Here is a 23,114-nt window from a genome sequence, read left to right on the forward strand (position 1 = left end):
TTTATTAGCTTTGGCATGTCCTGAGGATGTGAAAGATGATATATAAATGAAAATATACTTTTACTTAGCAATGGACAACATCAGAGGAATCTTGCCCTGTCGCAGGGCAACATAGGAATGAGAAACATTCGAGGGAGCTTTAAACACATAATAGTTCTTGCAGTGCAGTATTAAGCTGACTTTTTAATTAGCACATTCAACATCAATAGAAACTGCTAAGCTAACTCCCTGCCACCAATTTAGATTTTTCTGGTTTATAAGTATGTTGGATACTTAAACATAAATAGAAAAGAAAGATTGGAATTTGTTTAGCGGTTTTAACCATCTCAAACTTTACAAAGGAATTCATCAAGAAAGAACCAACCTGCATTCACTAGGTCAATGGGGTAACAAGAGATGGAAGCACTTTAAAGACGATGTGGAATGAGTGACCATTTCAAGCTTGTTGGTGAAGTTTATTGAGCATAATATCAGGAAACTCCCCGTTCTTTAAATGGCACAGTGAAATCTCTAACATTTATTTGATCCACTGCAGCAGGCAGAGGTTTGGTTTGCATCTCACTCAAATCTCCACCAATGAAACATGCCTTCAGAAATGCATTGCAAGTGTGAGCCCAGGTGCAGTTGATGGTGTCTGTTTTTGGTGGAGAAATTAGCCATTCCTCGCTGTATAAAAGGACATGGCAATGTTCATGGTTTATTAAGCTGTGACACTGTGACTGCAAGTTTGTTAATAAATGATTTATGTTTTGTTGCAACCCTGACAGTACTGACTTTCCCTTCAAAAAAAATCTTAATTCAGACCTATCTGCTTAATTTGATTACTTGGTATTAAAGTTGGATGTAATTCTATTAAATGTACGTGTGTGTGTTCCAGGTAGGGCTAATCCTGTTTTGGTTTCAAGATTGTTTATATAATTCTTCAGTTATCCTTCATGGGCATTTGGCAAAAGCTGCAGGAATACTTTAGATCATTGTTGCACTCACTGTGTGTATTAATAAGTTCATTTGCTTAAAAGTTTTGAGAAATATATTGGACGCATGTATTTCAGGGCACCGCAGTATTTTGGTACAATCTGTTTCCCAGTGGAGAAGGTGATTACAGCACCCGACATGCAGCGTGCCCAGTATTAGTTGGAAACAAATGGGGTAAGTACAGAAATGCTGTACATCAGGAGGAGTCGTGGGTATGTGTCAGCCTCATAAATTGTATAACATAATTGTCAGGGGTAATCTCGCCCTTCTGATTATTTCACAGATTTTACCATATCCCTACAAATAATAACGGGTAGCTAACAAAGAACGATTATGAAATACAGCACACAGTGTACACCACAGGCATTTCCTTTAGAACTCATGACATAGCACTGTTAGCTATTTTGTTTCAAAGACCACATAATCTTAGCCACGCAAAATATTGAATTTGTGTAAAACAACAGTTCACTGGGGCAAAGAAGGAGATAGAGAGTTAGTGGGTTTAGGAAAGAAATTCCTAGTTCATGGGGTGAATGCAGCTCAAGAGATCAAAGTTAGGTGACTGGACAGTTGTAAGCCTGGAGGCAGTTTTTTTAAATTCATTCATGGAATGTGGGCATCTCTGACTGGCCAGCATTTATTGTCAATTATTAGTTACCCTTGAAAAAGTGGTGAAGCTGCCTTCTCGAACTGCAGCAGTCCGCTTGCTGTGGGTTAAGTGGATCGAAATGTAGGCAGCAAAAGTTTTCACTGAAGTAAAAATAAAGTACTGGAGAAACTCAGCAGGTCTGGCAGCATTTGTGGAAAAAGAAACAGAAGGTAATTTCAAGTCCAATATGACTTCCAAACTGAAGAGTTCTGTACATGCTCTCTGTTTAGGGGAGTGGGGAGGAAACAGGGTCAAGAGAAGTTGAAGTAATGGAGTTGACTCAACAGCTCATTGAATCATGGATTGCCAGGTTAAAGGTTAGCGCCTACAGTTTCTCCAGAGCTTTTAGTTTCAATTATCACACCCTGTCCAGTTTTCAAGTATGCCTCAGGCACTTTGGACAGGAGGGAAACACAGAATGGCTGTGTTTTTTTTATATCGGTGGTGTGACATTGGTCGTTGGTGCTCTGGGTTATAATCTTGGAGCTGCCTCCCTAACAGCAGCACAGGGTTATTTGTAGCACATATTGTCATACAGTATGGAAATAGACCCTTCGGCCTCGGCCAGCCCATGCCGAACATAATCCTTAACGAAACTAGTCCGACCTACCTACTGCTGGCCCATATCCCTCCAAACTTTTCCTATTCATATACCTACCTAATAGTTTTTTTTAAATGTCATAACTGTGCCCACATCCTCCTCCACCACCTCAGGAAGTTCATTCCATACACAAACTATCTTCTGTGTAAAAAGAATTTCCCCTCATGTCTCTGCTAAATCTCTCCCCTCTTACCTAAAAACATGCCTGCTAGTCTTGAAATCCCCCTCCTGTGGAAAAGATACCTACCATTAACCCTGTCTACACCCCTCATGGTTTTATATGTCCCCACCTCCAATGTTCCAGTGGAAAATGACCAGTCCGTCCATTGCAGCAATGTAAGAAGGCAACTCCCTATGACTTTCTCAGTGACAATCTGGGATGGACAATAAATGATTACCTCATCGACAATGCCTATATCCCATGAATAAATGAAAGGACTGTGGAAAAATGAAGTGCACCCTATGCCTTTGGCAGCATCTTTGAACCCGATATTTCCTGGGTCACAATGGCCAATTGAGGCCATTAGGGCTGAAGCATGTTTGTCCCACAAACACCTGAAATATACTTGAAACTGGGGGAAAATAATTAAATTATTAGGTGGTGGTAACTGATTCTCCTGAGTTTCATTCTTCCAGCTCCCTGCAAAACTAATAACAATATTTTTGGAGTGGCTCTTCATTGAATTTTACACTGAGGAGGTTTTTTTATTCTTTCATTGGATACAGGTGTCACTGTTGAGTTCAGTATTTATTCCCAATCCCCATTGCCTGAGAACTGAACAGTGTGCTGGGGCCATTTCAAAGGACTGTTAAAGAATCAACCTCATTGCCATGGGTCTAGATTCACTTGTAGGTTAAGACTGGGTAAGAATGGCAGAGTTCTTTCATCAGTTAGTGAGCCAGGTGGATTTTCACAACAATCAGTGAGAGTTTCAAGTCCAGCTTCATGTTCCAGTTTCTCGCGATTCGATTTCTGTTTTTCACATTTCCCCAATGAGTTTTCTGTTCATGCTGCCCAGATTATTCATGGATGGAAACTAAAAGATGCATTAAATTATCAAAGGCATTTTGAAATTATAATTGCCATGATTTAACCACTTGTGTATGAAATATCTGGCAGTGGAAGCATCGTGGATCTAAATGACATAGATCACGTCAATAACAGGGGTGCACAATTTTAAGGTGAAAGGCAGGATGTTTAGAGGGGATTTGAGGAAAAGATTTTTCACCCAGAAGCTTGGAATGAACTGCCTGGAAAAAGGGCAGGAAACCTCATGCCTTTTTGTAAAGTATTTGGATGTGTACTTGAAGTGTCATAATGTTCAACACAATGGGCTTATTGCAGAGTAATAGGACCAGTGTAGGTCATCGTATGTTTTTGGTGGTACAGATTTGATGGGCCAAAGAGCCTTGACTATAATGTATGATTCTATGGCAAGCCGCTAGGAGATGGGCTAAGAATGCAGGCCTTGCATACATCTTGTGAATGATAAAGCTTTTGGGGAAAAAAACAAGGACGGGTAGGATCTCATTGAATGAATTTAATAGGACTGCATTTTCGGTTTTGAACTTCCAGCTTGGAGCAAAACATGAATTAGGGTCTTATTACACAAATCATTAGACTGGGCCTATATTTGCATGAGACACCTTTAAGTTACATTCTCATGTCGCTACTTGTCTGTAGATTTTTAGTACACAGTACGATGGTGCGGTAGATAAAGGGTACTTTCTTCCGAGAAGGTGGGTCTAGTTTCCTAGCTAATGGGAAATGGCATGCTTTAACCAAAGTTTTTGTCCAATTGACTATTTTCCAGTGTCTAATAAATGGATCCATGAGCGTGGGCAGGAATTCCGAAGAAGGTGTAACTTGTCAGAGTTGGATTGATGTTCCCTACTCTACATTGTAAATTGCCCCCTGTAGCCACACCGTCTACACTACAACATGGTTCCTGTTCAGATTTTTAATGTCATTCACAGCCTTCATAATTCTCCCGCCCGCTACCGACTCCACCCACCCATCCAGAATCCGCCTGACATGAAGATCGCGCTGTTCATTGCTATATGAAGACTTGAGGAAGGTTCTTGTTTTATAACCCTATCCATTGACAGGTTTTATTGAAATAGAGTTGGGCTGCTTAGAAAACTGGAAATGTTCCTCACAATCGTGAATATTCTATGAAAATTGCATTTCTCCTTAATTAAGAAAAATGTTTGCTAAAGGCTCTTTTCAACAAATTGATTTATAAAGATGATTTTGCAAAACTGAGATTCTGACGTGAAGCTACAAGCATGAGAACCATCTTGGAAGCAAGGATTGTGGAGTCATTCCCTCTGAAGTATGTTTTGCTTGGGTACCTGTTGCATCATGTGGCTTTCAGGGATAATTCTGATGGAAATTGGTTCTCAGAATTTTGCCCAGTCTTGTGAAATGCTTCACTGAAATTGCAGGGAGTTTGCTGATTAATGAAGTGTTTTGTTTCAGAGCTAGAGGTTTTGTAGCTACATTTGTTAGATCAGTGTCCTCATAATAATGTAGATTGGGTCTTTGAAGCCACATAAGTTCTCTGAAAGATATAGTGTTGACTTTAGTATTAATTCCTTATGTTAAATTTAAGAAAATTCTCTGCATCTTGAAACTTTTCAAAAGACTGTTGAGCACCACAAAGATTCATTGATCGGGGCACTTTTATTCTCAAAAGAAAGTGAATAATGTCGAGATATTTAGTTTTGCATTTATAAAGAGACAAATGAGAAATTACTTATTTAAACAAGGTGGCTGTTTTTGTACTGCATTCTAACATATGTATAACTCTCCCGCTGTGATGCACTGTTTTTGTGTGGTATGCTTAGACAGCAAGACTTGGTACAGTTTTGCACAGAACACGACATCTAGGCCAGAAGCGTCAGCCTTCCTGCTCCTCTGATGCTGCCTGGCCTGCTGTGTTCATCCAGCCTTACATCTTGTTATCTCCATCACTCCTGACATTTGCTGCCTCCTTGCATTGTTACCATTTGCTGCTCTTTCTAACTGTTGACCATCAGCTCTGCCATTGAAATGTGATACAGATCATGTGGCAACCTCAATTTGTTATCCCAGCAAATTAGTTGGCTTCTTGACATGACTGTGCCTATGGTTTAAGCACCTTTGAAATGATTCAGCAAAGATGCAATTACTGTACACTTACTAGAAAGACTGAATTGATACGTGGATATGTATCTTTTATTCCTGCGTTTTAAAAATATATTTACTTCATAAGCATTGTTGCTTCTCTTCCTCAGAGTTTACCCAGTTAATCATGATATAAAAGATAAACATTTTAAATAAAGAAATATAACAAAAGTATGGATTAGAACTTCAAACTGTCAAAGATTTAAGAAGAATTGTTTGGTATAGGGGATGCAGAAGGAATACTTTGACCGAATAGCATGAATGGAAATCCGGTGCCCAGGTGAATCTTTTTCAAAGGAAATGGGCTTTTTTTTCTATGCTGTCAATGGGAGAAATGTATATTTATATATCTTTTATTTTAAAATAAAACCAGTCCTTTTCTCTGTTTTCTTAAAATACCATTTTCTTTAATGTCTCACTTTGTACTTGGAGACGTGGGAAGTTTCCAACTCAGCACAACACGTAGCTACTGCCTCAGGATTGAAACACAATCCAGACTCGATTGATCCAAGACAGATTGTGCCAGGTCAACAGGGTGTGAGGCAAAAGCTTCTGGTCTCACCACACAGGCAGCTAGCTCTCTGTTAACTCTTTAAAGTAGGAAACAAGCTGCTTGAAATCAGACAATCTTTCTTCATTTTTCAATTCAGAAAAACAACAACATTCAAGTTTATTCCTTGATTACAAATCCAGTGCACCGAGATAAAAGCTGTCATGAAAGGGCTCAGCCACATCACTGTCCTCACTCTGCATTTCCCACAAACCTTGTTCATCAAGAAGTGTTTGCTGGGTTGAGAGTTGCCAGGACTCCTGCTTCTCTTATTGAGAGGACCAAGAGTTGTTACAGAAGCAGGTAGGCAAGGCAGGAGGAGACGGTTGTAATTTTGTCCCAACAAATGGCTCCTTTCAGAACAGAATCTTTTTTTGTTTGTTGTTTTTTCTTCTCCGTCTGTAGACCTGGTATAACATTCCGGAGTCGTTTTTAACACAGAGGCAGTGCTTTGCTCTGCAAGGGCCTATCAAATGGTTGCCAGTGAGGCAAGTACCAGCAGCCGTGCCCCCACTCCTCAGGTGGCTCCAACCCCATCAGTTCAGTTCAGTTGAGCACAGTACCGTTTGTGTATCTCTTCTGCCAGTGAAGAGGAGCTACTTGATTTTTGATTTTAAGTTTCCCTTGAACTATCATTGAAGGATTATTTTTAAATCAAGATCGTTTGTTGCCTTGAAAGTTGGAAATGTGTTCTGGTTTCCCACAGATTCCAAAACACCAAATGGAACACCTCCATACCTAAATTGAATAATTAACCTTGAATATTTCTTCTCCTTCCTATTACAGCGTCAGTTTTGCACTTGAACAAGAATCGGAATAAAGTCTTACTGCTGCAAGGATGTTTTAGTCCTATGGCCTTTTAGTTGACCATTGAGTAACATTAAGCTGCTGCTTTTGACAGATTTCACCTTATAATTTTTTTAAAAATTCCAGAAGAAACTAAATGTTTTTAAAATGCAGAGATCACAAAAAATGCAGCGAGCTATAAAATATTCAGCCTTGAAACCTGGGAATTTGGAATTGATCATTAGGACACTGTGCAGGTATGTCTGTGCATACCAAGGAATAAGTTTAAAAGGCTGTTTTATTTGTCCAGAGCTTCAAGTATGCTTTGTGTGAAATGGAATGTGGCCCACTCAACAAAAACAGCTGTTGACTTTTAAAATAGTATTTAAACATTTTCTCCAGATTAGTGCTAAGCAGCTCCAATAAAACAAATGCCCTAGATCATGGATCCCACTTACAGAGACAGTTGTGACCTTCCTCCATGGGGACCTATACCTGGAGGTATACCTACAGCTTGGACAGGAATCAGTGCAGCCGTCAGAGTAGACAATGTTCACTTAACCTTGATTTGGAGTAAATTACTAGGAAATGAAGTAAAGCAGAAGGTTTTGGCTTTCGAAACCACCCCCCGCCCACCGCAGTGCAGGAAAGCTTGCCTTACTTTTCCATATGTACTTTTTTTCCCCAATGGCCTCTTGGAGAGCACAATGAGCTAAATCTATTAAATTACTTTTTCAGTCAGCCAGGACTTTTAATACACCAGTCCAAATTATGGGATCCAGTAACGTTAACTTAAGCTTTTGTGGAGGTCGTGTCAGGATTTTAATGCCTGTCCTGAAATAATCAGAAATCACAAGACAGCGGGTTATAGTCCATCGGGTTTATTTGAAATAACAAGCTTTTGGAGCGCTGCTCCTTCATCAGGTGACCTGGTGTCATGTGACTTTTGACATTGTCCAACGCCGGTACCTCCACATCATGACCTGAACTCCACCTGCTTGTTTCAACACTTCTGACTTCTTGCTAAACAGCCAATGCATTAATCTGTTCAATATCAGCTCATGGAAAGTCTACCTACCTTTCAACCAATTGGTTAACACACCTCTCAAATGCTTTTCTCACAACTATACATTCCAAAAGCAAGATGGATGATCATTCACTAGGTTATCTGGCGAATGAACAACACAAGCAGCAAAATCACAAATTATTAACAGAGGAAAGTAATTGTAGTGCCCACTTTTTTATTTCTAACCTTAGAGTCCCTGACATAGCGTAAGCTAGATACAAACGTGAGCTGATATCACATCTTACGATGCCCTTGAAATATTTCAAAGCATTTTGGGAACTTGCTATCTTTGGGTCTTATCTGCTTTTTCAATTGGGCATGAAAGAACCCTGGGCAGTGTTTTAAAAAGGATTTCTCTTTGAATCCTTGCCGGCATTTATCTTTCAATAGCACCACCCAGGACTAGAATATTTAGTATTCATGTTTGTGGGAGCATTTTGTCACTTTGTTACAAACCTACCATTGAACACAACAATGGCTGCACTTCACAAAGTGGTTCCTGGCTGAATGCAAAGAATGTTCAGAATCTCCAGTTAATGCAAAAATTGTCATGTAAGTCAAAGGTCATTTATGTAATTTCTTTAATGTGGTGACTCATACAGATAAAGATAGCCGCTGCGGTGCACAAGGCATGATAAACGTCAGTGGGATAACCAGTAAATCTGTTTTTGCTAAAAAGGGGAGATTTTGTTCTGGGTATTTACTTGGGTCATGTGATGGGATTCTGGATAGTTAGGTGATTAATCTGTGGGGCCTCGATGAATCATCTAATCCCAAATTTTAACATTTCTACAGCAGCCTGGATTAAATACGTGTCAGGTTTTTGGTCCAAATTCAATTTGTGAGAGCAGAAATAGTAACTGAGTCAAACTAGCTGTCTCAGCTCTTAAGTTATAATCTAGGCAAATTTAACAAGAAGATGTGGGTGCTGAAATTTTAAGATGAAGAATGTTTATTTCTTAACTGTTATGCATTCGTTTTGCTTTTCTGTGTAAAGGTAAAGTCAGCATTGTCCTACTAGACCATAGGACTGCTCTCATTAGAGAAAGATCACTGGTGGTTTAGCCTGAGGGCCACCATGCCTCAGGCAATGGGAGAAGTTGAGAAGGAGAGATCTCTGTGTTAACCTCAGCCAATGCAGGAATTAAATTATGCTATTGGCATGATTCAACATCACAAACCAGCCATCCAGCCAACTTGAGCAATCCACTTGTTAATACAGCCACTTGCAACCTTAGGATATCTCTCAGTTTGCATGGCTAACTTTAGTTAAGCATGTTCCTAGCAAATTCTTTGGCCCAACCCCAGTCACCTAACCCACTTAAAATTGTGTTTTTACATCTGCAAATGCTTCCAAAATTGAGAAGCTCATAGAAAATCAGTCTTTTAACTATCGTGTTTTGTTCTCTCTCTCTCTTCCCCCTTTCTTTCCACCTTCCCTCCCCCACCCCACTTCGGAATCTTTGCTTGTAATCAGAGTCCTAGCGATTAATCTTTAATTCCTGAGGAAACCAGGGCTATCCTGGTGAGTTGACAACTCTGCTCAAAGTGTTTCCCAACCAATGACTGACTGATGTGTATTCACTGTGATCATATAGGAAATATTGCTTGCATTCATCACACAGAGTGGTTCCAACCTCAACTCTGCCATCAGCTGGAGACCAGGTGTATTAAATGAAGACAGTAAGGTTAGGGTGAGTTTGAGAGCCCACAATGTCTTAATTGCAGCCACTACCAATAAAGTTTTGCTAATTTGGGCAAAGATGTCAAAGGTCAGTTTGAGTGGTTTAAGATATCATTCAAACAGCTATTAAACCAATCCCCCTATAGCCATGTTTTATCATCTGTTTCATCCCTACACTGACTAAACTGATAACACTGTTTGAAATTTACAAGTACAAAGTCCTTTAAGGATTTCTTGTTCCATTTGATTGGGAAGGGTGCACTGTATTTGTTTCTTAGCCTCCCGTAAGAATTAGAAGCAGGAGTAGACGATTCACCCTCTCAAGCTTGCTCTGCCATTCAGTAGGATCATGGCTGATCCTACGCTCCTTACACTCATTTCCTGCCCTTTTCCTGTAACCCGCGATTCTCCTACTAAACCCATGAATCTGCAGACTATAGGTGCATTTCCAAACTACCGCCACCCTTCGAAGTTCATGAATACATTGATCTCCCAAACCCTTTCCTGTTTTTCCCCAAAATTCCCATTGGGTTGGGTTTCCTACCATACCAAAGTAGCTCTCAAAGTCACCAACAACAATTTTCAATCCTCACTGTCTCTACAACCTTTAACACCACTGACCTCCCAATGCCTTTCCACAGTTGACAAGCTGGATTGAATTACCCTCATCTGATTGCATTCTTAACTACCTTATCACAGCTAAGTAATAATTTTAATGCCTTTCCATCCTGCCCCTGCACCGTCACCTCTGATGTCTTTGTCTTTTCCCTTGTCCCCCACCTATTTACCACCTGCATTCTGCCTCTTGATCCAAAGACATGACATTAGCTTTTGCATGTTTTTGATTTTATTTGATTTGATTTATTATTGTCACATATACCCGGAAGAGCGCAATAGAGTGGCGATGTTGATTGGCTGATGTTAGGAAGATCTACATTAGTATCGTCACCACTTCCAGACAGTGGTTTGCTGAGGGGTTGTTGTCAAGTGATACTTCTCAGATGACTACATCTGCAGGAAGTGCACCCAGTTGCAGCTCCTCACAGACTGCATGGATAGGTAGCGGCAATTAGATGCACTTAGGAGCATGAGGATGGTGGAAAGCATCAAACACAGTAGATTTAGAGATGTGGTGGCACCCAAGGTACAGGCAGATAGATGGGTGGCAGCTAGAAGGGGCAGGCAGCCAGTGCAAGAATCCCCTCATGTTGCCCCTCATCCCTACACAAAATACCATTCTGGATATGGTTGGGGGGTGATGACCTATCGGGGGTAACAGCAGCAGCAGCCAGACTGGTGGCACGTGTTCTTAAGAAAGGAAGAACAATGAGCACTAGAGCAGCAGTTATAAGGAGACTCTATATTTAGGGGTACAAATAGGTGCTTCTGTGATGGTGTGTTGAATCCCTGGTGCCAGCATCCAGGATGTCTCTGAACGGGCAGAAAGCATTCTGAAGGAGGAGGGTGAACAACCAGAGGTCATGGTACGTATCAGTACTAACAACATGAGTAGGATCAGCGACAAGGTCCTGCAGCAGCAGTTCAGGGAGTTAGGTAGAAAGTTAAAGAGCAGGACCTCCAAGGTTGCAATCTTGGGATTACTCACCGCGCCACATGCCAGTGAGGCTAGAAATAGGAGGATAGTGCAGCTCAACACGTGGCTAAACAGATGGTGTAGGAGGGAGGGTTTCAGATGTCTGGGCCATTGGGATCTCTTCCAGGGCAGGTGGGACCTGTACAAGAAGGGTGGGTCGCTTCTAAATTGGAAGGGCACAAATATTCTGGCTGGGAGATTTGCTGGTGTCACTCAGGAGGATTAAATTATCTTGGCGGGGGTGAGGAACCAAAGCAACTGTGAATTGACAAAGGGAACTAGAGAATAGAGCCAGTAAGACCCAGAGGAAGCGCAGGCAGGTTGTTGCTGATCAAAGTAGGTCTGGTGGACTGAAGTGCATCTGTTTCAATGCAAGACGTATAACAGATAAGAACTTAGAGCTTGAATTAGTACTTGGAATTATGATGTTGCTATTTACAGAGACTTGGTTAAGGTAGGGATAGGATACAGATGTTTCAGGTGGGATAGAGGGGAATGTAAAAGGGGTGGGGGAGTTGCACTACTTGTTAAGGAGAATATCACAGCTCTACTGCAGGAGGACAGCTCAGATGGTTCATACAGCAAGGCAATAGGGGTAGAACTCAGGAACAGGAAGGGTGCAGTCACAATGTTTGGTGTTTGCTGTAGGCCTCCCAACAGCCAGCAGGAGATAGAAGAACAGATGTGTAGGCAGATTTTGGCAAGATGTAAAAATAACAGGAGTTCTGGTCATGGGTAATTTTAACTTCCCATATATTAACAGGGATTCGCTTAGTGCTTGGGGAGCATCCAGGAGGGCTTCTTGAAACAGTATATAGATAATCCAACTAGTCAAGGGGCTGCACTAGACCTAGAATTGGGGAATGAGCCTGGCCTGGTGGTCGACATCTCAGCAGAGGAGCAGTGATCACAATTCAGTAAGCTTTAAGGTAGTGTTGGATAAAGATAGTTGTAGTTGTCAGGTGAAGGTGCTAAATTGAGGGAAGGCTAATTAAAACAATATTAGGCCGGAACTGAAGAATGTAGATTGGAGGAAGATGTTTGAGGGCAAGTCAACATCTGGTATGTGGGTGGCTTTCAAGTGTCAGTTGATAGGAACTCGGGACTGGCACGTTCCTGTAAGGCCAAAGGATAAGTATGGCAGTTTAGGGAACCCTGTATAATGAGATATTGTGAACTGGGTCAGAAAGGAAGAGGAAGCATTTATCAAGGCTAGGAGGAACACACGAAGCAAGGGTGGAATACAAGGAAAGTAAAAAAAAAACATAAGCAAGGAATCAGGAGGGCTAAAAGGGATCATGAAAAGTCATTGGCCGACAGAATTAAGGAAAATCCCAAGGCTTTATATACATATATGATGAGCAAGAGGGTGGACCCACTCAAGGATGTGTGGAGCCAAAGGAAATGGGTGAGGTATTAAATGTTGTCAGTATTCACTGTAGAGAAATGCTTGGTGGATGATGAGTCTGGGGAAGGGTGTGTAGATAGTTTGCGTCATGTTGAGATCAAAAAGGAGGAAGCATTGGGGATCTTGAAAAACATTAAGGTAGACAAATCTCCAGGGCCTGATGGGATATATCCCAGAATACTGAGAAAAGCAAGGGAGGAAATTGTTGGGGCCTTGAGAGAAATCTTTGTATCCTCACTGGCTACAGGGGAGGTCCCAGAGGTTTGGAGAACAGCCAATGTTGTTTCTTTGTTTAAGAAGGCTGGCAGGGATAATCCAGCTAATTACAGGCCGGTGAGCCTTACGTCAGTGGGAGGGAAATTATTGGAGAGAATTCTACAAGACAATACTTACTCCCACTTGGAAATAAGTGAGTGTATTAGTGAGAGGCAACATAGTTTTATGCAGGGGAGGTCGTGTCTCACTAACTTGGTTGAGTTTTTTGAGGAAGTGACGAAGCTGATCAATGAGGGTAGGCAGTGTTTTGTTGTCTACATAGACTTCAGTAAGGCCTTTGACAAGGTCCTTCATGGCAGACTGATACAGAAGGTAAAGTCACTCAAGGTCAGAGATGAGTTTGCAAGATGAGTAAAATGCTGGCTCGGTCATAGAAGACAGAGAGTAGCAGTGGTAAGGTATGTTTGTGAATGGAAGGTTGTGACTAGTGGCGTTCCTCAGGGATCAGTGTTGGGATCTTTGCTATTTGTAATATGTATATAAATGATTTGGAGGAAAATGTAACTGGCCTGATTAGTAACTTTGCCAATGACACAAAAGTTGGTGGAATTGCAGATAGCGATGACAAATGAGAGGGTACAGCAGGATGTAGATCGGTTGGTGACTTGGGCAGAGAGATGGCAGATGAAGTTTAATCTGGAAAAATGTGAGGTAATACATTTTGGAAGGCCTCATCCATATGTTAAATGTATAGTAAATGGCAGAACCCTTAAGAGTACTGATAGGCAGAGGGATCTGGGTATACAGGTACACAGGTTACTGAAAGTGGCAATGCAGGTTGAGAAGGTAGTCAACAAGGCATATGGCATGCTTGCCTTCATCGGCCCAGGAATTGAGTTTAAAAATTGGCAGATAATGTTGCAGCTTTATAGAACCTTAGGCCACATTTGGAATATTGTGTTCACGTCTGGTCGCCACACTATCGGAAGGATGTGGTGACTTTGGAGAGGGTACAGAAAAGATTTACCAGGATGTTGCCTGGTATAGAGAGCGTTAGCTATGAGGAGAGGTTGGAGAAACTCGGGTTGTTCTCACTGGAATGACGGAGGTTGGGGTACGTCCTGATAGAGATCTACGAGATTATGAAGGGCATAGACAGAGTGGACAGTCGGAAGCTTTTTCCCAGGGTGGAAGAGTCAGTTACTAGGGTGCATATCTTTAAGATGTGAGGGGCAAAGTTAAAAGGTGATGTATGAGATGAGATTTTTACACTGAGGGTGGTGGGTGCCTGGAACTCGATGCCGGGGGAGGTAGTGGAGGCAGATACAATAGTGACTTTTTTAAAGGGTGCCTTGATAAATACATGAATAGGATGGGAACAGAGGGATACATTTCCTGGAAGGGTAGTGGGTTTTAGTTGTGATAGCAGCATGTCGATGCAGGCTTGGAGGGCCGAAGGGCCTGTTTCTGTGCAATAATTTTCTTTGTTCTCCATCTAGTTACTGTGAAAATTTTTGTTTTGCATGCAGTACAGGAAGATCATACCATACAAAGAACATAGGATAATAGAACAGAGTGAGAATACAAGGTTATGGCTGTAAAGAAGGTGCTGAAAAAGCAAGATCCACATGGGATTTGAAATTTGAGAGGTCCATTCATAAGTCTAATAACAGTGGGGTATGGAAGAAGCTGTTCTTGAACCTGTTCTGTGTTTAAACTTTCATATCTTCTGCCTAATGGAAGAGATTATAACAAGGGTGGGAGGTATCTTTGATGATGTTTGCTTATGATTCCCAGCGCTATCTCTACTGCTGTCAAACTGCTAACCCAACATTCGGCAATCAGTCATGCAGTCTGACATCTGACAAGGTGGATGAGGTGAAAGTTAAAACAGTCTGTTTGCATTGTGGTTTGAGCTTTTGATTTCATATTCATGACATTACTGTTTCCACATATATAGCATCATTTGACTTCAACCATCTCAGCTGATCTGCTTCAGTCCAAGGGGTTAATTTTTATCAGAAATTGCCTTCAGCGAACACAACCTAGGGTTTGAGCCTACATGTTGTGTCATTCATCAATCAGAGCTGGGTTTCAGTGCATATCCTTAAGGTGGAAATCCTGTGTGCTATTGACCCACTGAGTAATGGAGACCCAAGACTGCCAAGCAACTGAGCTCTATCAGAAATTTTGATCTTATCCATGAAATTTGATCTGCCTTGGATCACTACTTACTGTTCAGAGATGGTTAAAAAAAAAACTGATTCCTGAGCAAATTCCTGAACAGTTCTGAGGAAGGGTCACCGGACCCGAAATGTTAACTCTGTTTTCTTCTCCATAGATGCTGCCAGACCTGCTGAGCTTTTCCAGAAACTTTGTTTTTGTTCCTGATTTACAGCATCTGCAGTTCTTTTGGTTTTTGTTAATCAAGAGATTTGTGAAAGGCAGTGGTGTAGTGGTAATATCACTGGTCTGGTAATCCAGAGATGGATACGTTGGTTTAAATCCCATTCTAGTAGTGGGTCAACATTTAAAGGGTGGCACGGTGCCTCAGTGGTTAGTACTACTGCCTGAAAGTGCCCACGACCCAGTTTCAATTCTAGCCTCAGGCAACTGTAAATGTGGAGTTTGCACATTCTCCCATGTCTGCATGGGTTTCCTCTGGGAGCTCCCTTTCCTTCCCACAGTCCAAAGATGTGCAGGTTAGGTGGATTGGCCGTGCTGAATTTCTCTGAAGTGTCAGGGGATGTGCAGACCAGGTGGGTCAGCCATGGGAAATGCAGGGTCACATGTATAGGATAGGGGGCTGGGTTTGGATGGGATGCTGTTCAGACGGTTAGTCTGAATGCCCTGCCTTGACACTGTAGAGGATTCTATGAGGATTGTTAATGTGTTAAATGCTTGCATGTTCTTGGTAATTTCTAAATTCTGGTCTCAAACTTTACATAATTGTTACCTCTTCAGTAATGTTCGCAAGGTCATTCAATGGTCATGGCATGTTGCCAGGAAAGTAATACTGTCAGAGTGCACCAACTATCAATTTACAGGAAAGTCCTCACCATTTATAACAGATGTAGTGAGGTATTACACAGGAAAGACTATGTTGCTGAATGATTTAAATTACGAATCTGTTCTATATCCTAAAAGCTGGGTGAGAACAGTCTTCTAAATCCCTCTTATCATGATTGTTACGAAGCACTCAACCATTTACCATTTGGTCAGTTTGGATACACTTCTACTGGTTTTCCATAGTCCCTCTGCCGCAGTGGTTACAATTCTGCTTTCCCAAATGCCTCTGATACGTGGCACAAGTAGCACACAGTTGCAGAAACTCTACCTGCTGCCTTCCAACTTAAAGGGTAATCTGTTGAACCAGGCCTCAGGCATTCAGTATAGTTGTTGTGTTCATATAGTGTTCAGATGCTGTTGGTGTCCCCCAAAAAGCCCAAATTAACCATGTCTCTCAGTCACCATGAGAAATGGCTGATGTAACGTGACTTCAGTTCCCACTCCCAGCTTTTGCCTATCCCCTGCATTTTGCCTATCCCCCCTTAACCCCAACCCAGCTTTTGCCTTACGGACTTTGCCTCACTCCTGGTCATTGATCCCGTTCCCTGACTTCTCCCCTGCACCCCCCCCTTGCCACCTCCTCAGAGCTTCATTTTCAGTAGGGCCATCTCACTCAGTGTGATGCTGTTACCCGTAGAGTGCAGTAACGTTTCCCCTCATGCACAGGTGAATCCTGGCTTAAGAACTTCTACTGCAAGCAACTGTCATTGCTGGGCCCACACGCTCATGCGTGGGTGGCCATTTTGATGGCCATCTTTGTGTTTGTACTAATCACTCAGTCCTCAATTACCTCATACTGACTGGGTTCTCTTACCCTTAGTATTACAGGAGTTAACCCAAGGTGCATGATTTCTGTAGCCTTGACATCCTTTCTGAAATGGGTTGGGCCAAACTGCCATTCGGTGTTCAAGTTATAGCCTCATACTTTTACAAGGTGATGAGGAAAATATACTTCTGCCACCCCAGGATCTATTTACATTTAAGGGGAGGCAATGGGGCCTAGCGGTATTATAGCTGCACTCTTAGTCCAGAGACCCAGGTAATGTTCCGGCGACCTGGACTCAAATTCTGCCACAACAGTAGGAGTAATTTAAAGGCAGTGAAAATACAGAAACTGTTATCCCTACCTGGTCCGGCCGATATGAGACTCCGACCCATTGCAATGTGGCTAACTCTCTGGGATGGGTAATAAATGCCAACCCAACCAGTGATACCCTCATCCTGTGATTGAATACAAATGAAACAGAAAGCCCAGATTCCAATCCATGTACTTCTGGCACAGGGGCCATTGCTGTTCATGCAGCAGCTAGACTCTCCATGAAGAAGGGTCTCAACCCGAAACGTCAAGCTTTCCTGCTCCTCTGATGCTGCTGGCCTGCTGTGTTCGTCCAGCTTCACACCGTGTTATCTCAGATTCTCCAGCATCGGCAGTTCCTACTATCTCTGCAGCTTTAAATCTCTGCTGAGTTCCAAGGTTGCTGATGATATTAGCTTAATGACATGTGTTCACTGGGATAGTACGTTTCTGTTAACAGAAAACAGCAGGGTGCAAATTCCATTGATCTCTTGTTTGAAAGTGCTGACTGGGTACCCTCCTTTTCAATCTGTCCTTTTCAAGAGATACCATTTAGATAGCAAATGCTGAGCTCTTCAACATGTTTAAGAAAACTTCAAAACTCATAAAAGCAGGGTTTGTATTGGATACGTTAGATTCCTCCGGTCAAACACCATAGATTGCCAATAATTGCTGGCCAGCACTTCCCAAAGCTGGGCCATCCACCATGGGGTAGGGTGAGAATGGTGTGCGTGGGATATGTAGATGAGCCTCTGAGGTATGCTGTGATATAACTGTGACCTCAGGAGTCATGTGAGAGAGACTGTGACAGAAGGCTTAGGGCACAGATAATACAGAGAGAGAGAGAGATAGGTTAAGAGAGGAGGTAAAAATCTGGCCAATGGAGTCTAATGGGAATAATGTAAGATTGTCCATTACGGTTGGAAAAATGAAAATGAAGTGGATTATCCAATTGGTGACAGAGCTAAGAACTCTGAGATTTCTGGGTTTCGTCCAGGTGCTCCGGTTTCCTCCCGCAGTCCAAAGATGTGCAGGTTAGGTGGATTGCCCATGCTAAAATGCCCATAGTGTTTGGGATGTGTAGATTAGGTGGTTTATAGGGGGTTGGGTCTGGGTGGGATGCTCAGAGTGTCAGTGTGGACTTCTTGGGCCGAAGGGCTTGTTTCCACACTGAAGGGATGATGATGAAATGCTTAAAAAAAGGATTGAACCCAAAATAGGGAAAGTGCAGTTTTGGGGAGTGAACATGTGAAGTACTGTGCACCATATTGGCTCTAAGGAAGACAGTAAATGCATTGGAAGCAGTTCAGAGAGTATTTACAGGGGGCAATTGAATCACGTAAGATCCTGAGGGGTCTTGACTAGGTGAATATGGAGAAGATTTTTCCTCTTGTAGGAGAGTCAATTTCAGTAGAATCCCTACAGTGTGGGAACAGGCCATTCAGCCCAGCAAGCCCACATGACCCCTCTGAAGAGCATCCCACCCTGGCTCATTCCCCTACCCCTGCATTTCCCCATGTCTAACCCAAGCATCCCAGGGCACTGATAGCATAGCCAATCCACCCACCCTGCATATCTTTGGACTGTGGGAGGAAATACGAGTAGACTATCCGAGTGGATAGGGAGAGCCTTTTTCCTAGGATGGTGACAGCGAGCACGAGGGGGCATAGCTTTAAATTGAGGGGTGAAAGATATAGGACAGATGTCAGAGGTAGTTCCTTTACCTGCAACGGTAGTAGATTCGCCAACTTTAGGTACATTTAAGTCGTCATTGGATAAGCATATGGACATACATGGAATGGTGTAGGTTAGATGGGCTTGAGATCGGTACGACAGGTCGGCACAACATCGAGGGCGGAAGGGCCTGTACTGTGCTGTAATGTTCTATGTCTATATACACAGGGAGAATGTGCAAACCCCACACAGACAGCCAGCCAACTGTGGGATTGAATCCAGGTCTGTGGCACTGTGAGGCAACAGTGCTAACCACTAAGCCACTGAGCCACCCTAGAACTAGCGAATAAAGAACTCCAAACAGCTGCAGATGCTGCAAATCTGAAACAAAAGCAGAAATAGCTGGAGAAACTAAGCAGTTCTGGCAGCATCTGTGGAGAGAAAGCAGACTTAACATTTCAGGTCCAGTGACTCTTCTTCAGAAGAATTTAGAGGTCATGATACTTAAGACATGATTTTTTTTTCTCAGCCATGAGCTTTGGAGCTCTCTTCTTGAAAAGATGATGATTGAAGAGTCCTCACAAATTTTTTGTGGCAGAAGTAGACAGATTCTTGTTAGATGTGTGGATGAAAGGTTTTTGGAGGTAGGCAACAGTGTGGATTTGTGGTTGCAAGCAGATCAGCAATGAACTGATTGAATAGCAGACCAGGCTTGAGAGGCTGAATGGCCTTCCACTGAACCTTGTTATAGTGTAAATCAATGCCACAGGACCCTAGAGTTAGGAGCAGAAGTAGGCCATTTGGCCCATCAAGTCTGCTGTAACACTCAGTGTGATCATGTGTGATCTGGTAATCCCCAACCCCACTTTCCAGTCTTTTCCCCATTATCCTTGATTCCCTTAATGATTAAAAATCTATCTATTTCAGCTCTGAACTTACTTAACAACACAGCCTCAATAGCTCTTTCAGGTAAGGAATTCCACAGATTGACTACCGTCTGAGTCAAGAAATTCCTCCTCCTCATCTCTCTTTGAAATGTGTGACCCCTTACTGTGAGATGATGCTGTCTGGTGATAGACTCTTCCCCCCGAGGGGAATCAAGCAATCCATTCCACATTGTCAAGCCCTTGAGAATCTTATATGTTTAGGGTTCTTGCAAAGACTCGTAGCTAGGGTTGTGGGTGAGGTTGTTGACTTTCTCGCCAAACTGGCTGGTTGTAGATCAGACGTTTTGACACCGTGCCAGGTAACATTATCAGTGCGGTCTCCAATGAAGCAATGTTGTTCTACTCCGCATAGTATTTATATGATCCACGTTTTTTGAGGTGTTTTAGTTCTTTTTTGCAAGGGTTAGTATATGGTTCTCCACTGTAACGTTATCAATAAACATGTGGAATTAGACCATTGCAGATGAGTCAAGAACCAGGGATCCCAATACAGGGATATAGGTTAAACCAGTTGGAACTGGGATAAGATACTTTTTCACCTATAGAGCAGTGAGCCTGTGGAATTTGCTACCATAGAAAGCAGTCAGACCTAAAACATTGTGGTTTCGAGAAGGAATTGGATGTAGCAATCAAGGTTGAAGTTTCAAGAGATATGAAGGAGAAGCCGGAACAGGGTATTGAAGTTGATGATTAGCCATGGTCGTAATGAATGATGGAGCAGGCTCGAAGGACCAAGTGGCCTACTCCTGTTCCTATTTTATAATGTCTCCATGTTTCACTAATGTTCATTTCAGTAGCATCAAGGCCACTCGTCTCCTGACTTCATTATAGCCTTGGCTGATAGATGGATGAAAGAGCTAAATACAGAAGTGTGGTGACAGTAACTACCCTTGACTTCAAGTTCACATTTGACTGAACGTGGCATCATGGAGCATGAGCAAAATTGGAGCCGATAGGAATCAGGGAAAACCTCTCTGTTGGTTGCAGTCGTATCTGGCATGACAGAAGATAGTTGTGATTATTGGAGGTCAGTTATCTTATTTCTAGAAAATCTCCCACTTGCTCAGGGGAGCGTCCTAGACCCAATCATCTTCAGGTGCTTCATCAATTATCTTCCTTCCAACATAAGGTCAAAAGTGGGGATGTTTGCTGATGATTGCACAGTGTTCAACACCATTTACAACTCCTCAGATCCTGAAGCAGTCCGTGTTCAAATGTAGCAAGACATGGACAATATCTAGGGTTGGAGTGAAAAGTGGCAAGTAACATTGGAACCACACAGTTACGAGGCACTGACCATCTCCAACAAGAATCTAAACACCACCCTCTGACATTTGATAACATTACTTTCACTAACAACATCCTAGTTGTTACCATTGACCAGAATCTGAACTAAATGTCACATGTGCTAGGGCAGGTCAGAGACTAAAATCCTGCAGTGGATAACTCACGTCCTGACTCCCCAAAGCCTGTCCACCAACTATGAGGCACAAGTCAGGAGTGTGATGGAATAGTCCCCACCTGCCTGGATGGGTGTAGCTCCAACAACACTCTAGAAACTTGACGCCATCCAGGACAAAGCAGCCGCTTGATTGGCACCACATCCACAAGCATCCATTCCTTCCACCACCAATGCTCAGTAGCAGCAGTGTGTACCATCTATAAGATGCACTGCAGAAATGTGCCAAAGATCCTTATACAGCACCTTCCGAGCTCTCAGTCACTTCCATCTAGAAGGACAAGGGCGGCAGATACAAGGAAACACCAACCCCTGCAAGTTCCTGTCCAAGCTCCTCACCATCCTGACTCAGAAACATTTTGCTATGCCTTCATTGTCACTGGGTGAAAATCCTGGAACTGCCTCCTTAATTGTGAGTCTACATACACCAAATGGACTGCAGCAGCTCAAGAAGGCAGTTCACTACCGCCTTCCCCAGGCCAACTAGGGATGGGTAATATATACTGACACAATCAGCAATGTCCACATCCCATGAATGGATTAACAAAAAGTCAAAGCTTTTCATCTTGTATGCATCTGGAATGTAATGGGTTTGTTTTTGCGTGTCCCAGCCCCGATGAACACAAAATAAAAAATGGTGACTTCATGTCTCTTTTCAGCGGTTTTTAAGTTCTAAACAACCAAACCATTGTTGGTTAGAATCTAGTCTCAATGCTGGGCAGGAGAGACAAGTAAGAATTCAAGGTCCATCCCTTGCTGTTTCATTTAGACTGCAACACAGGGAGAGTGAAGTGGGCCCAAGACAAGGAGTTCAAGCTGCCTGCAGTAGAAGAGACTCCATTTTTAGAGCCTGAATATCTGTTAATTCAAGGCTCCCAAAGCCAACGTGTTGATTTATTTCTTTTCTGTACAAACTGTAGTCTCAGCACTTCAGCACACCTTTGCACTTTGCTTGTCATGTCGTCTTAATCACAGACTGAGTTCAAAGTTAGTATCAACCAGCAATCACATGGGACGTGGCTGCACTGAAATGGCATCCAGCAATTGCTTTCATTGGGCATATGATGTGGTTGACAGCTTTGCTGTTTTACTTGTGCCATCGACTTAACAAAAGTTTAATTTACAAATACAGACACTGCCTTGATAATATTCACACTGCTGCAGTGATTCAGTATTTGATTGCTCACTTTTTGTGTTGGCTTCCTATCCTATACAGACCCCACCCCCAGGGAAGGTGATTTATTAACACTCCTTTTCATATGTTTATTAGGATACCCAGAAATTGACATCCACCCAGGATCAATTAGGGTTTCGGTCTGCAGACTCCTGAGCCAAGAATAATTAGCTGTGTTGAACATTTCCTATCTGTGGATCAAAATTTAAGTGAGTTCCACTCCTGTCACTTTATGGATTCATATTGGGCTGCTTGACAACCTGTAACTAATTTCTCCAGAACTTATTTTTTGCAAACAAAAGCTTTAAATTTCTGCCAGTCTCCCCGTTTTTTGAGACACCAGCTCGGCACTGTTCCACTGCATCCAAGTAGTCAAAACAGAAATTCAAGCCCTCATTATGCCCTCTGGGGATAGAAAATATGAACAGTCATGAGTTCAACACTTCCACAGTAGCTGGGGAGTTTAACTAATTCATTAATGTAGGAAAAACCAATAACTCTGAAACTTCTGGATTATTGTAAAAATCCACTTGGTTCACTTATATCCTTCAGGGACAGGAATTGGTTGTCTATGTTGGATCTTGCCCATGAGTGGGCTCCAGACCCACTTCAATAAGGTTGACGCACTGTAACAAAACACAACAATGGGTGGACCTTGATTAAATGGGCTTCCAGAAACTGGCTCAACACCGCCTCCTCAAGGGGCAATTAAAGGTGGGCAACAAGTGTTGGTCTTTACAGCAAGCTGCCACATTCCCTTGAATGAATGCAATAAAAGTTCACTGCTCTGGAAGATTGAAGTAACTTTATCCGATATTGAAACACATTACTTGGCAGGTAGTTATTTTAGGAATTTGGATACGAGGCTGAGGACTGCCTATAGGTGTTTAAAGTACACAGGCCACATAAGCAATTATCCAAGGTGTCTAAGTTGAGACCGAATTCCAGCCAAATCTCCACTCAGAGTGACCTTTAGACTATCATCGCAATGAGCTCATCTCAGATAAAAAGGTGAAGG

At 42.4% G+C, this 23,114-nt stretch overlaps 1 protein-coding gene across 7 annotated transcripts in view; it reads left to right on the forward strand.

Annotated features, from left to right (window-relative positions):
- Positions 1-5,790, forward strand: part of LOC125467495 (prolyl 4-hydroxylase subunit alpha-1-like) — a 78,065-nt gene extending 72,275 nt beyond the window's left edge. For all 7 annotated transcript variants that reach the window (XM_059640405.1, XM_059640401.1, XM_059640403.1 and 4 more), the window contains 2 exons: positions 1,053-1,149; positions 4,040-5,790. In XM_059640405.1, coding sequence (XP_059496388.1) covers positions 1,053-1,149; positions 4,040-4,110 — 168 coding nt within the window. In that variant the 3' untranslated portion in view covers positions 4,111-5,790. The remainder of the gene's footprint in view (positions 1-1,052; positions 1,150-4,039) is intronic.
- Positions 5,791-23,114: the final 17,324 nt, after the last annotated feature.

This window comes from Stegostoma tigrinum, chromosome 37 (genome assembly GCF_030684315.1).
Source record: "Stegostoma tigrinum isolate sSteTig4 chromosome 37, sSteTig4.hap1, whole genome shotgun sequence".
NCBI lineage: Eukaryota > Metazoa > Chordata > Chondrichthyes > Orectolobiformes > Stegostomatidae > Stegostoma > Stegostoma tigrinum.